This window comes from Castor canadensis, chromosome 2 (genome assembly GCF_047511655.1).
Source record: "Castor canadensis chromosome 2, mCasCan1.hap1v2, whole genome shotgun sequence".
Taxonomy (NCBI): domain Eukaryota; kingdom Metazoa; phylum Chordata; class Mammalia; order Rodentia; family Castoridae; genus Castor; species Castor canadensis.
In genome coordinates this window covers 148,066,627-148,082,943 of record NC_133387.1, presented here as the reverse complement: position 1 = coordinate 148,082,943, position 16,317 = coordinate 148,066,627, and the positions used below count along the sequence as shown (strand labels likewise).

At 37.3% G+C, this 16,317-nt stretch overlaps 1 protein-coding gene across 4 annotated transcripts in view; it reads right to left on the bottom strand.

Moving 5' to 3' along the window:
* Mindy2 (MINDY lysine 48 deubiquitinase 2) overlaps window positions 1–16,317 on the bottom strand; it is a 96,239-nt gene that overhangs the window by 72,813 nt on the left and 7,109 nt on the right. For all 4 annotated transcript variants that reach the window (XM_074066081.1, XM_074066078.1, XM_074066080.1 and 1 more), the window contains exon 2: window positions 11,072–11,129. In XM_074066081.1, the coding sequence (XP_073922182.1) occupies window positions 11,072–11,129 (58 nt within the window). The remainder of the gene's footprint in view (window positions 1–11,071; window positions 11,130–16,317) is intronic.

Genomic DNA, 16,317 nt, shown 5'->3' with positions numbered 1-16,317 from the left:
TACTCTCTCTACAACAAAATTAGAGATAAGGGCAAAATAGTTTCTGCTGGGTATTGAGGGGGGGAGCGGGAGGGGGTGGAGTGGGTGGTAAGGGAGGGGGTGGGGGCGGGGGGGAGAAATAAACCAAGCCTTGTATGCACATATGAATAATAAAAGAAAAAGGAAAAATAAAATAAAATAAAATAAAAAAGAAAAATCATTAGCATTTCTATACACTAATAATGAACAAACTGAAAAAGAATATATGAAAACAAATCCATTTACAATAGCCTCAAAAAAAGTCAAATACCTATATGTAAACTTAACAAAGGAGGTGAATGATCTCTACAAGGAAAACTATAAACTTCTGAAGAAAGAGATTGAGGAAGACTATAGGAAGTGGAGAGATATCCCATGCTCACTGATTGGTAGAATCAACATAGTAAAAATGTCTATACTCCCAAAAGTAACCTATATGTTTAATGCAATTCCCATCAAAATTCCAATGACATTTATTAAGAGATTGAAAAATCTACCATTAAATTTATATGGAAACAAAAGAGGCCACGAATAGCCAAGGCAATGCTCAGTAAAAAGAACAACGCTGGAGGTATCACGATACCTGACTTCAAACTATACTACAAAGCAATAGCAATAAAAACAGCATGATACTGGCACAAAAACAGACATGAAGACCAATGGAACAGAATAGAGGACCCAGATATGAAGCCAAACAACTATAACCAACTTGTCTTTGACAAAGGAGCTAAAAATATACGATGGAGAAATAGCAGCCTCTTCAACAAAAACTGCTGGGAAAACTGGTTAGCAGTCTGAAAAAACTGAAACTAGATCCATGTATATCACCCTATACCAATATTAACTCAAAATGGATCAAGGATCTTAATATCAGACTACAAACTCTAAAGTTGGTACAGGAAAGAGTAGGAAATACTCTGGAATTAATAAGTATAGGTAAGAACTTTCTCAATGGAACCCCAGCAGCATAGCAACTAAGAGATAGCATAGATAAATGGACCTCATAAAACTCAAAAGCTTCTGCTCAACAAAAGAAATGGTACCTAAACTGAAGAGAACACCCACAGAGTGGGAGAAAATATTTGCCAGCTACACATCAAAGGACTGATAACTAGAATATACAGGGAATTTAAAAAACTAAATTCTCCCAAAAATAATGAACCAATAAAGAAATGGGCAAGTGAACTAAACAGAACTTTCTCAAAAGAAGAAATTCAAATGGCCAAAAAACACATGAAAAAATGCTCACCATCTCTAGCAATAAAGGAAATGCAAATTAAAACCACACTAAGATTCCATCTCACCCCTGTTAGAATAGCTATCATTAGCAACACCACTACCAATAGGTGTTGGTAAGGATGTGGGGGAAAAGGAACCCTCTTACACTGCTGGTGGGAATATAAACTAGTATAACTACTCTGGAAAAAAATTTGGAGGCTACTTAAAAAGCTAAACATTGATCTACCATATGATCCAGTAATACCACTCTTGGGGATATACCCAAAAGACTGTGACACAGGTTACTCCAGAGGCACCTGCACACCCACGTTTACTGCGGCACTATTCACAATAGCCAAGTTAGGGAAACAGCCAAGATGCCCCACTACTGACGAATGTATTAAGAAAATGTGGTATTTATACACAATGGAATTGTGTATGCAGCCATGAAGAAGAACGAAATGTTATCATTCACTGGTAAATGGATGGAATTGGAGAACATCATTCTGAGTGAGGTTAGCCTGGCCCAAAAGACCAAAAATCGTATGTTCTCCCTCATATGCGGACATTAGATCAAGGGCAAACACGACAAGGGGACTGGACTTTGATCACATGATAAAGCGAGAGCACACAAGGGAGGGGTGAGGATAGGTAAGACACCCAAAAACTAGATAGCATTTGTTGCACTTAACACAGAGAAACTAAAGCAGATACTTTAAAGCTACTGAGGCCAATAGGAGAAGGGGACCAGGAACTAGAGAAAAGGTTAGATCAAGAAGAATTAACCTAGAAGGTAACACACATACACAGGAAAGCAATGTGAGTCAACTCCCTGTATAGCTATCCTTATCTCAATTAGCAAAAAGCCTTGGTCCTTCCTATTATTGCTTATACTCTCTCTTCAACAAAATTAGAGATAAGGGCAAAATAGTTTCTGCCGGGTAGTGAGGGGGTAGGGGGTAGAGGGAAGGGGTGGGGGTGGGGGAAGGGGAGGAGAAATGACCCAAACATTGTATGCACATATGAATAAAATAAAAATGGATAAGTGATGAGATGTAACTTCTAAAATTAGAGCATAAAATATTGTGGCTCCCCCCCCCACCCCAGTGCTGTGGATTGAATTCAGGGCCTAATGCATACTAGGCAAGAAGTCTACCACAGAGCTACATCCCCAATGCTGTAAATATTTTTTTTTTCTTTTTTCTTTTTGGCAGGTCCTCCTGTTTGCTCGGCAGGCACTCTAACACTTGAGCCACATCACCAGCCCACTGTGGCTTTTGTTGTGTTCTCAGTTGCTCTGAAGAGAGACACCTGCCATGTTCTGAACTGTCTTATGGAGAGTCTTCTTATGGCAAGGAACTAAACAAGGTTTTTGACCAACAGCCAGCAAAGTAGTGATGACTTCATCCAATAGCTGGTCAGGAACTAAATCTTGCCACCAACTTTGTGAGTAAAGGTAAAAGCTAATCCTCCAGAGTTGAGCCTTGAAACTACAGCCGTGGTTCATACCATGATGGCAACCTCATGAGAGAACAGTGAGCAAGGGCTTCCAAGCTAGGCCTTACCACGATTCCTCACCTAAAGATACTCTAAGATGATAAATGCTCATTGTTTGGAACGACTAAATTTTGCAGTGTTTTCCTTTATAGCCTTAGATAGTTAATACAGGGACAGAATGAGAAGCACGTATTTTTAGGACAATTTCTAATAGTAGAATTAGACTTTTTTGGAGGGAGGTACTTAGGATAAAACCCAGGACCCTGTACATGTAAAGCATGTGCTCTACCACAGTCCCTAGAATCAGATATTTTAAAATGCTGAATTTGTGTTTCTAAGGAAGTATTTTTTAATTCGTTAATTTATTAATTTGTTAATTACTTATTGGTGGGACTGGGATTTGAACTCAGGGCTTTGTGCTTGCAAAGCAGGCTTTACCGCCTGAGCCATACCTCCAGTACATTTTGGTCTGGTTATTTTGAAGATGGGGTGCGAGAACTATTTGCTTTGGCTAGCCTCAAACTGAGAAGGGGTAAGCCACCAGCACCCAGTGCATCTTTCAATTTTAGATATATAAATAAGTCATCTTTTAATGGTGCTGTTTTATCTAGCTTATCTAAATTTTGTATCTGTATTTTGTCAACAATACTATTTTTTTCAATTAAAAAGTACTTCTCAGCACTCAGGAAGTTAAAGCAAAAGGATCACAAGTTCGAGGGCAGATTGGGCTATATATATATATATAGCAAGACTATGGAAGGAAACAAAGAAGGAAGAAAGAGAGGGAAGGAAGGAGGAAGAAAATAAACACTTTTTAAATGTTTTTGTTTGTTTCCTCAGACAGGGTTTTACTATGTAGCCCAGGCTGCCCTCATACTTGCTACCTAGTCAAGTCTAGTCTTGAACTCAGAATTTTCTTCCCTTAGTCTTCTAAGTGCTGCAATTAAAGGTGTGCACCACCACGTCCAGAGTAAGAAGTCTTTCTTGTTTGTATGACAGATTAAAATAAATATTAGAACATAAATGTTGCTTTCTTTCATATACGTATGTATTTATTTTTTGTACTACTAGGGATTGAACCCATGACCTTGTATATGCTAGGTCTGAGCTATGTCCCCAGGCCCCCCTTTTTTAATGTTGTTTTTTGAGACAGGGTCTTGCTAAGTTGCACAGGCAGAGCGACTTATACTCCTCCAGCCATAGCCTCCTGAGTAGCTCATATTATATAGGTGTGTAACACCACCCTGGCATAAATGCTGCTCTTAAAAAAACCAATAATTTGGTCTGCAAAGAACACATTTCCTATATTTTTGTTTCCTACAGATAAAAAAGGATAAAGTAAAATATAGGTTAAATGTCATAAATGCTTAAATCCCAAGCAATTTTGAAAAGAGACATTGATAAAGCCTATAGAACTTAGAAATATCCTTCGGCATGAGGAGTCTAAACTTAGTTCAGGAAGTTGGGCAGAATTTAGTGGAAGAAAAAACATTTTTGGAGGGGAAAAGAGTGACAGAGAAAGCACAAATAGGAAAGCTGGGGTGTCCAGCCTATCTAGTATGCACAAGGCCTTGGGTTTGATGCCTAGCACTGTAATAAAGACCTGAAACAGCTGAGTGCCAGTGGCTCTTCCCTGTAATCCTAGCTACTCAGGAGACAGAAATCAGGAAGATCATGGTTCGAAGAAAACCCAGGCAAATATTTTGTGAGACCCTATCTCAAAAAAAAAACCCATCAACAAAAAGGGTTAGTAGAATGGCTCAAGGTGTAGGCCCTGAGTTCAAGCCCCAGAACTGCAAAAAAAAAAAAAAAAGAACTGAAAAAATGAAAGCATTTATTAAAAAAAAAAAAAAAAGAATTATTTTGCAAAGTGGAGGGAAAATGGCTGGATGAGTAAACTGACCAGATTGTACAAAATCCTAAATAATATGGTAAATTTGGCTGCTTGTAAAAGATCCTAGGGATCTTTTTAGTTTTTTCTTTTTGTTTGTTTGGTTTTGGTTTTATTGGTGCTGGAGGCCTTTCACATGCTATGCAAACGGTCTACCACTGAGCTACAGTCCCGGCCCTTTATGTTTTTAAACAGAGGAGTGAAGAATGAAATTGATGCTTTAGGGAAGAGTAAACTGGTATTTATGTAGGCTAATTTGGAGGATAGAAGAATGATAGTGTTTGCTGCAAAGTAGGTTCTGAAGTATCAGTACACAGGGAAAGAAAAAAATGTCAAAGAAAGGCTCCAAAAGACCTTGCAACTAATGAGATACTCTAGACAAAAAGAAATCAAGAAAAAAAATCTGATAGCTATGCATTGGCCAAAAAAAATGGAGGAGAGCTTTTGACAAGTTATCTTATCCTAGGTGAACATTTGGAAAAGAGGAGACATCATCAACTCTAGGCAAAATTAAAATGCTTTAAACATTGATCCTTTTTATAGCAAATTTATATTTAAGAGATAAATTATTTTTTAAACTTAGAAAATGCCACCATCCCAACAACTGTTTTCCTTACTATAATACTGTACTAGTTTCATCATCATACAATTGTGGATACTTGAAGTCATAGTATACATTCTAGTTTATGTTAAGTTTTTTGTTTTATATCCCTGCCAACTTCTGCCTTTTGCCTACACCTCTTTCCCACTGTATGTATATATACATATGTACATATACATATATATATACATACATGTATGTATGTATATATATTTTTTGGCCAAGGTCTTGCTATGTAGCCCAGGCTGGCTTTGCACTTACAATCCTCCTGCCTCAGCCACCTGAATGCTGGGATTATAGGCACATGCCACCATGCCCTGCTATTTCTCACCCTATTTTATTAGACCGCCTAACACTTCCTAGGTATCTATGTGTCACGTTCCTTTTTCTATACTAACCAAATACTTTCAACAAGCCACATCCATATTTGGCCCTGTTCTCATATTCAAAAAATAGAAATTTCCAAAATGAATCTCACTTACTCCTCCTCTAACCTTTGACAATCAAAATTCCCATCCTTTGGGGGTACCTTGGCTAATGTTAAGAAAGCAATTAATGGTCCCTCTTATAATCCTTCTGCTAGTGTTTGCTTATTACTCAGAAGTAGCTCTGGTTCCTCCTGAGAATTGGAATAATCTCAAGAGGAAAAATATCCAATTACTTAGGAAACTAAACAATTTGTTCTGGAAGGATTGGCCCTTATTAAAGTTTACTTTGGTGAGGCAGAATCTTCAGCATCTCCACTCACATCATTCTTACTCATTTCTCCTTCACTTCCCACTAGGACCATATCACTTTTATGCTGTCTTCCGTAACTAAGTTCTCTCACCCATGACTCCCAAACCTTTTTGGCTATCCCAAATCTAGATATTTCTTCATTTTTTTCCTTTTCTCTATTAAAATTCCCTTTCAGATGTCCTACTTGCCTAGGTCTTTGCTAGCTACTAGTTAGATAATCTAATATACCAAGATATGCTAATTATTTCTCATATTACTCTTTCTAAGAAAAATAGCATGCTCATGTTTTCAGAGTACACTCATGCAGCCACACTAATGACACTGTGGACAACTCCAAACAATTGTCCCACAGGGCCTCCTCAGTAAATATTTGCTAGATTAAGAAAAAGACAAGTAGTAGGAATTTCAATTACTGTATCATGCCAAGTCTGTGATGTACGCCTGTAATTGCACACTTGAGAAGCTAAGGCAGATCTCTTGAGCCCAGGAGTTCAAGGCTAGCCTGTGCAACATCAGCAGATGCTGTCTCAATGTCCAGGAATCACACTGCATCTCCATAATCTTTTTACTCTCACAGTAGCCTAGGCAACTATTTCATACTTTCCCTCTTGTGACAGCTATTCTGCTCAACAAATTGATTGGCTTGAGAAGTACCTGAGATATCAGTAAAGCACATCTCTGGGTGTGTCTGTGAGGGTGTTTCAGATAGGGTTAAATAAGACATAGGGCCTTGTGAATGCTAGGCAAGTGTTCTACCACTAAACTATACCCTCCGCCCCCTAAATCTATTCTTAATACATCCTGCCTTCCCTCCTCTTACTAGGGATGAACTATCTGTATCATCTAAAACTGATTTCTTATCTGTACATTTTCCCAATTCCTTTTCTCAGTGTTCTCTTTTTCAAATAGCCTTATTGAAATATAATTTACATATTGCACAATTCACCACTTAAAATGTGCATTTCAATAGCCACGGGACTGTGAAACTATCATCGAGATCTATGGTTCTCCTGAAGGAAATCTTACACCCACTAGCAATCAATCTCCAGTCCTAATCCACAACTAATTTACTTTTTGTCTTTACAAATTTGCCTATTCTGGATAGTTCACATAAATGGAATCATTCAATACATAATCTTGTGTCACTTGGGCTTCTTTGACTTTGCCTAATGTTTTCAAGGTTCATCCATGTTATAGCATGTACCACTACTTCATTCCTTTTTATGGTTTAATAATATTCCATGATATGGTAGTATAGTTTAGTTCAGTGGTAAAGCATGTGTAAGGCCCTAGGTTCAATCTTCATCTCTTCAGCACACACACACATACACACACACACACATAAAGAAGGAAGGAAGGAAACAAGGAAGAAAGAAAAGAAGGAAGGAAGGAAGGAAGGAAGGGGAAAAATCCATTATATAGATGAACCACATTTGTATAGACACTAATCAATTGATGTACATTTGAATTACTTTCATTTATCAATAATTTACTGTGAACATTTCTATACAAATTTTTGTGAGACATTTTCATTTCTCTTGGATAAATACCTAGGACTTAAATTTCAGGGTCATGGTAATCTTATGTTTAGTTTAAATTCAATTTTTTTAAGGAGATAAAGACAGGTTTGTAATCCCAACACTAGGAAGGATGAGGCAGGAGAACCTCATCTAAAATGTGATTGAAGAGGTGGAGGTTTTACTATGTTGGCCAGGTTGGCCCCAAGTGCCTAGGCTCAAGTGATCCTTCTGTCTCAGCCTCCAAGGGAGCTGGACTTAGTGTGTAACTTTTAACTTTTTCCCAAAGTGCCTGCATTATTTCACCTTCCTGCTGGTTATGTCTGAGGGCCTCCGATTTTCACTTACTTCCAGCTAGGTTTTCACAATTCCCTGTACTTGTCAAGTTTGTTCATGACGTCCTCATGGCTAAACCCATGGTCAAGTTTCAGTGTTTGTCCTGCTTGACGTATTAGCAGCCCTTGATCCAGCTAATCTCTCATTTGTCCTTAAAACACTTCTTCATGTGGAGTCTAGGAAATAACAGTCTCCTGTTTTTCTTCTTGCTGAGCCTGTCTGCCCTTCTTCCTTCCCTAGCATCTAATCACTGTCAGGTCCTGGACCCAGTCCACTCATCTACTTTTCTTTCTTTCTCTTTTTTTTTTGTGGCATACTTACTAGGCAGGCACTGTACCACTTGACCCAGTTTTTTCCTTTCTCTAACTACATTCATTCCCTTAGGATCTCACTCAGTGTAAATATCATTTCTATATCTTGTCTAATATAGTAACTAGTAGCAACATGTGGCTATATAAATTTAAATTACATAATATTACAAATTCAGTTCCTTGATTACATTAGGTACAATTTAAGAACTCAAAGGCCACCAAACAGGGCAATGCAGATAGAGAACATTTCTATCCTCATAGAGACTTCCATTGTACAGTGCTGATCTAGAAGTCTCCTCTGAACTCTAGATTTATATATTCAGTTGCTTTCCTGATGGCAATAAACATCTCAAACCTAAAACCCTGATACTCCTCCCTAAATCTGCTCTTTCCATTGTTTTGTTTTTCTATTTCAGCTGGTGGCAACCCCATCCTTCTATTAATTCATGCCAAAAGCCACAGAGTAACCCCTGCCTTCACTCTCAGTCCACATCCAATTGATCAGCAAATTCTATCAAGTGTATAGCCAGAATCTTAACACTTCTTATAACTTCTATTTTTATCTTGTTTGCAGTCATCACCACTGTTGTAAATTTTTCTCAAGAGGTCGTCTTCCTTCTGTCCTTAGTTCTGTAGGGTCTATTTTCAACATTAACAGCTACAGAAATTTTGTTAAACTCAAAGTCAAATAATGTCAGTCCTCTAATTGAAATCTTTTAATGGCTTCCCAGCTCAATGAGAGCAAAGTCAGTCCCTATCACAGCCTAGTGGGCCCTATGTGATCTGAAACCATTATGCTCTGATCTCATCCTCTACTATTTTCCCTTTGCACACTCCTTAGCAGTTATATAGGCTCTTCCTCAAAAGCACCATTCAGCCCTCCCTGGGACATATAATTTAGAAGTCACTAAGTTTAAAAATCTCTAAGTTAGACTAAAAGATGGATTTAAAAAGAAAGGATGCAGATATATAGGTATTCAGAGTAATTTATCTATAACCATGAGGTCCCTAGCCAGTAAGTGGGGTTAAGTGACAGGAATTACATAAAGAAAGGGTCCTCTAAAAGCTGTAATCCCAATTACTTCATTAAGCCTATATCTCAAAAAAAAAAAAATCAGCTAGTGGTCATCTGAACAGTGGAGACAAATTTTCAACTGACAATACTTTTTTCCTTTTTTTCATACACACACACACACACACACGGGGGTTTTTGGTCAGGTTATCACTATATAGTTCAGTTAAGCATTCAACTCATGATCTTCTTGCCTCAGCTTCTCAAGTGCTGAGATTATAGGCATGTACCACCACTACTGAATGAATATATTTATGGTACACTGGGATTTGAACTCAGGGCCTTTTGCTTACTAGCAGGCACACTACCACTTGAGTTGCCACGCCTCCAGGCCTTTTTGCTTTAGTTTTCTGGTAGAGTACTGTATTTTTTTGTCCAGGCAGGCCTGGACCACGATCCTCCTACTTAGATCTCCTGTGTTGTTTGTATGACAGGCATACACTGACACACCCAGCTATTTTGTTGAGATAGGGTCTTGTTTGCTAACTTTTTGCCTACACTGGCCTCAAACTGCAATCCTCCTTATCCCCACCTCCTGAATAGCTGGGATTTCAGGCATGAGTCAATGCACCCAGTCCTGGTTGACAATATTTTTGTTTTGTTTTTTTTAGTTTGAACTTAGGGGTTTGTGCTTGCAAATCAGGTACTCTGCCATTTGAACCACACCTTAGTCCAGTGGCTGGCAATATATTTTAAAATAAAATTTTAATTACTGGAATCTAAAAAATTGGAAGAAAGGGGTTAAAGTATAACTCAGTGGTAGAGTACTTGCCTACCATGTACGAGGCCCTGGGTTCAATCACCAGCACCACAAAACAAACAAAAAACTGGAATAATGTGGATTAGGATTTCTTTGGTAATAAGATAAATATATAAATTCTTATTTGCCAAATTATAAAAGACCATGGTACAATGTATAACTGCTTGCTCTCTAAACAAGTTCAACCCAATGTAGCCAGTCAACAAACCAGTAGGTTTGTTTTGAGATAAGAAGCTTGTGAAAGAAAGCAATTCAGTACATTGCTTTCTTTAAAATGAAAACATATCCATGAAGAAAATTTCAGGTGAAATATGCTTATTAATGTAAATGTCTTATATCCTGGTATAAGCACTTATCTCACTGGAGATTAATAACTAATATTCCATAAATTGGCATAGAACAATAAGTTCTACTTTGGGCAGGATTGCCCTAAATCACCATCTTTTGTTGCTGTTGTTGTTTGCTTCTGGTGTTTTCTAAGTGCTAGGGATTGAACTCAGAATCTCACATACACCAGACAAACACTCAACCACTGAACTATACTCCAAATTCAATTCCTTCATCTTTATCCCAACACTACCTCAGTTTTTTTTTTTTTTAGTGGTTTGAACTCAGGGCCTCATGCTTGCTAGGCAGGTGCTCTACCACTTGAGCCACTCCACCAGCCCACCTATCCAATTTAAAAAGAGTATCTTCTATATGCAATGTCAGAGTTTCTGGGCCATCTCCCATTCTGCAACTTACTGGAAATAATTTGCATCTTGTTTATTAGAGATTGCCTAGTTTTCTTATTTATATTGCACAATTTATTTTATTTTGTTTTCTTGTGGAGGTACTGGGGTTTGAATGAAGGGCCTCATGCTGGCGAGGCAGGTGCTCTACCACTTGAGCCACTTGAGTCCTTGCCAGTCCTGATAATGCTGGCTGAAGAAGGTGATAACATCCATGAACAGTAATATACTGGCAAAAATTTTCAATCAACAGACTCAAAACTATAATTTTAAAATAGATTATATAATAGCAGTTCATAAAGGTGACTATGTAAATATCAGTGTTGAAAATTTTTATTTTATTTGAAAAAAATATAAAATCATCCATTCTTCAACACTAACCTAAATATTCCATCAGCTGCTCAGCAGTTATGATTTCCATCATTGGTGGAAGTTTCACCTGAAAAAGAAAGTATTATTTCTATAAAAATGCAATGTTTCAGATGACCAAATTGTTTCTTACAGTCAGAAACATAGGTATTTATGTGTATACATGTTTTTACTATATGTATACATAACAATCATTTTATCATATTTATAATTAATCTTTATAAAATACAGCATGTTAATCCTATCATCACACAATGTACAGATCATACAGAGATATTGACAAATCTGTTTTCAAAGCCAAATGCTGCACCTTTTACCATCCACCGTAATTGCTATAAGAGCCTTGCCAACAGTGTCTTGCATGGTAAAAAATTTGGTTAAAGGGCAGGAAGAGGCACCAAACGTGTGACAGGTCACCAACAGAACAGTTTTACTAAAGGCAACACTGAACACAGCTCGGTTTACTGTGGCCTTTCCTTAAATGATTAAAATGAATACAGTATTTAAGTATTAGTCATCTACTGAATAATTCATCCATATGATTTAATTACAATATAAAATTTAAAAACTGGCAAAATAAACTATTGTTCAGAGCTACACACATAGGTGACAAAACTATAAAGAAAAGTAAGGAAATTCATGCCTGTAATCCCAGCATTCAGGAGATGAAGGCAAGATCATGATTTTGAGACCAGTCTGGGATACCTAGTGAGACCCCGTCTTCAAAAACAAAAAACAAGACTGGGTGGCTCACAGCTTTAATCCCAACTACTTAGGAAGTATAGGTAGGAGGATCACTGGTTGGCCCAGGCAAAAAAGCATGAGATCCTATCTGAAAAATAGCTTAAAGCAAAAAGGGCTAAAGGCATGGCTCAAGAAGTAGAACACTTGCCTAGCAAGTTCAAACTCCAGTATTACCAAGAAAAATTTTAACAGACTCTTTTTTTTCTTTTAGCAGGTTTATATTTATAGAAAAATTGAACAGAAAGTACAGAGACTTCCTGTATATAGCATAAAATATATTGAAGTGTACCCAAATATATATACATATATTCTATGTATTCTTTACACTACAAAGGCAGTTTAATTTCTCTGACAGAGACTATATGGCACATTAAAGTGTAAAATATGGGAAGGTGGAGTGGCTAGATGGTAGGATGAATGCTTAGCAAGCATGGGATCCTGAGTTCAAATCCCAGTACTGCTAAAAAGAAAAGCCTAAAATATTTACTATCTGATTCTTTACAGAAAAGTTTGCTGATCTCTGCTTTACATTATGCAAATATATATTTAACTATATCTATACCCATACATATATTTAACACTTTTGAAAATCTGATATTTAAACAGTCAAGTTTATATTCTAAAAACGGAGCTTTCACTTTTGGACCAATTTGAAAGTCCTGTTTATACCTAACCATGTTTCTTAAAGTACTACAGAAGTGTATTCACCAGAAATTTTCATAAACAAATAGCTTGTCCTCTGTTTTGGTTAACTACAGTCATCCTACTACAAAGTTGTCAAAATAAGAAACCAAGGGGAAGAGAACAGAGTTCAGTGATAGAGCCTGTGCTTCAAATGCATTAGGTTTCAGGTTCAATCTCCAGCTCCGTAGGGATAAAAAAAGAAAGAAAACAGGGCAACAAAGATATATACTTGGGATACACATTCTACAGTCCTAGGTATCTAGAAACAGATGATTTCAGAGTGCAGTCTTGAAATTTCAAAAGTGACTGCCTACCACATCTTGCTTCAAATACATGAAATGGTAAATGACAACCTATACTGATGTTAGAAGTGGCCTCAACATAAACAAGGTCCAAAATAAAATGACAGACCTGTTTAAACTGTTAATAAAATCCTAAATTGGAAGGTAAAATGTCCTAAAAGTGATAGGCCAAGATTTTGATATGCTGAGGGGGGAGGTAAATGCAGAAGATTCAACAATAATTAAAGAAATAAGAAGCAGCTCATATAGATGACACAAATAGGAAGATGAACAGCCATAGGTCATTGTTAAATGCTTAACTGCAGTATTAATAAGTACCCAAGAAATATACAATTTGAGTTCCAACACCTTTTTGAAGTTGGGAAGATACTTGAGGAGATATAAAATTTGAGTCTTTGCCAGTCTCTGTTCTTTATCAGACTGTCTACTAACTGCCATTCTATTTGCTTGCTACCTTAATCCAAGAAAACTCTACAAAGGAGGTATTATTACCTTCTATTGGGGGGCATATTGGGGTTTGAACTCAGGGCCTCATGCTTGCTGGGCAGGTGCTCTACCACCTAAGCCATGCCATCTGCCCTTTTTGCTTTGGTTATTTTCAAATAGGATCTCTTTTATGCTTGAATGGGCCTGGACTGCAATTCTCTCATTTACACTTCCTATGCAGCTGGGATGCTAGGCACATACCACCATACCCAGCTTTTTATTGCTTGAGATGGGGTCTTGCTAAGTGTTTGCCTAGGCTGGCCTTGAATCACAATCCTCCCTGATCTCTGCCTCCTGAAAAGCTATGATAACAGGCATGAGTCACCATGCCTGGCTATATTTGTACTATTCTTTTATTATCGAGAATAATTACTGTACTTAAAGTATGAAAATTCAGATGTTTGGCTAGGCACAGTGGTGTGCTTCTGTAGTCCCAGCTACTTGGAAGGCAGAAGCAGGAGAATCAACTGATCCCAGAAGTTGAAGGCCAGTGTGGACAATATACAGAGATGCTAACTCAAAATTTTTTTTAATTAAATATTTTTTAAAAATTAAAAAAAAAATAAAATTCAGACTTTTAAATAAATCCTAACTAGCTTTCAGTATTTAGTAAATTTAACTTGCTGTCAGTATTCCACATCAGGAACATTTTATAAGATAATCTCAAATTTAGAAAAGTTAATTTGAAACACTTTCACCAGCAATTTTTATCATAATTTGGATTTCATCCTCAAAGTAACACCACAGTCTATGTAGAACCACAAGAAACTACAGATATATTCATACGTACCTATTGTATATGCACTTTGAAGTATTTTATAGCAATGAAGAATGTCATTACAGTGAGATTTACAAATAAAAGAAACATAACTTTAATGTACAAGATCCTGGATTCAATCTCTGGCATTTTTCAGTCTCCTGCCTCCCCTAAAAGAAAGTATCTTCAGTTCATAATTCACTACTTATATTTAGTAATTTTATGCTGGAAAACGTCCACAAAGAAAGCCTGACAGTGAAATTTTTACATTAATCGCTTGAAAGATAAATGGGAATAAATAAAAAGATGACAGACCTGCCAGAAGACAACTAAGGTAATACAGGTTAGAGATAAAGAAAAGTCGAAGTGTAATAGTGGCAACAGAGACAGAAGCTACTAATTACTTAAAATATGAGGGCTGGGGTGTGGCTCAAGTGGTAAAGCTCTTTTCTAGCAAGCATGAGGCCCTGAGTTCAAATCCCAGGACTTCCAAAAAATTGAAAAGAAAATATCTGAGAATGTATTTCATAAACTGTGATGGAATGGGCAAGCTTATTTACCACAGAACCCCAGAAAACACTGAAATTAGAAATCTCAGACACTTCAAAACACGTAGGATAAAGCAAAGAGAGCAAAGAATGGAAGGAGTTTGTCTAAAGAGCAACTGGTGCCAGATCACTAGGGTTTGAGCTAAGTCATCATCAAGTCTGTCTCCAATTCTCTGACTATTCCTGGCTCTCCCACCCTGCTTTCACCAGACCTATTGGGACCTTTACCTTCCCAAGTAAGTATCTGGAGTAGGGACTCAGGTTCTGCAGTAGGAGATAACCTTACTTTGGACAAGTTATTTAAACTCTGCACACCTTGATTTTCTACACATGTAATCTAAAAACAAAACCTAAAGGGCTGGCAAGTGTGAAGTCTTGAGTTCAAATCCAGTACTGCAAAAAAAAAGAAAGAAAGAAAAAATATTTAGGGCTGGCAGAATCGCTCAAGGGGTAGTGCCTGCTTTGTAAGACTGAAGCCCTGAGTTCAAACCTCAGTATCACCACCAAAAAAGAAAAAAAAAAAAACTTATGTGCTGGGCATCAGGGTATACAACTATAATCCCAGCTATTGGAGAGGCAGAGATAGGAGGATCATAGCTTGAGGCCAGTCTGGGCAAAAAGTTAGTAAGTCCTCCATCTCAAGCCCAACATAGTGGCCACATGTTTCTAATCCCAGCTACATGGAGTCATAGGTAGTATTGTGGCCCTGGGCAAAAACATGAGACCCTCTCCAAAACATAAATAAATAAGTAAATAAATAAATAAAAGCAAAAAAGGGCTAGGAGTGTGGCTCATGTGGTAGAATGCTTGCCTAGCAAATTGAAGCCCTAAGTTCAAGTCCAACTATCAACACCAAAAAAAAAAAAAAAAAAAAGCAGAAAGTAAAAAGAAATTGTGCCTAAATATTTCATAATGTGGTTGAGAAAATTAAAAGAAAAAATATATAATGTACATAAAATACTTAGCACAGCAAGTAGACACAAAAATAATTGAGTACAGGGCTGGAGGTATGGCTTGAGTGGTAGAGTGCCTACTTTGAAAGTGCCTGCTTTACAAATGTGAAGCCATGAATTCAAACCCCAGTTCCACCAAAAGAGAAAAAAAAAAAAAGAAACTGAGCACAGCCAAGCATGATGGCACATGCCTATAATCAATCTCAGCACTGGAGAGGCTGAGGCAGGAGGAATACAAGTTCAAGGCCAGTCTAGACCACATAGGGAGACCCTGTCTCAAGAAAAAAAAAAAAGAACACTATTATTATTCAAAATCCTATAATTGTTGGCAGCACTCATACCTAACTGTCCTTTACCAGGACCTGACAGTTGGAAGGGGAAGGGAAGGTTTTTTAGTGAAAGAACACTGGTATCAGAGACAGAGGAGAAAATAAACACATCTGTCACTGATAGGAGGGTGATACTAACATTAGCTCTCATCTAGTTCATCTCAAAAATCCAGAAAGACAACACCACTTCGAATTCTTGGGAGAGACTAGGGAAGAAAGCCTCAGAAATGTTCCTTGAATCCGTGTAAACAAAGCTCCACCACTGTGTGAAGTTTTTAATCTTTCCTTATAAGATCTATCTTTACAACAGAGTTGGCAAGGACTAAGATAGAACCTTTGACTTACCATCTGTTTTTCCCTTTTTTTTTTTTTATAAGTAATAAACACAGTTGGAATACCTCAAGAGTTTTGTGCTTACTTGAGGAAAAGAGAACATGAGAAAATTTGTGTGGTTG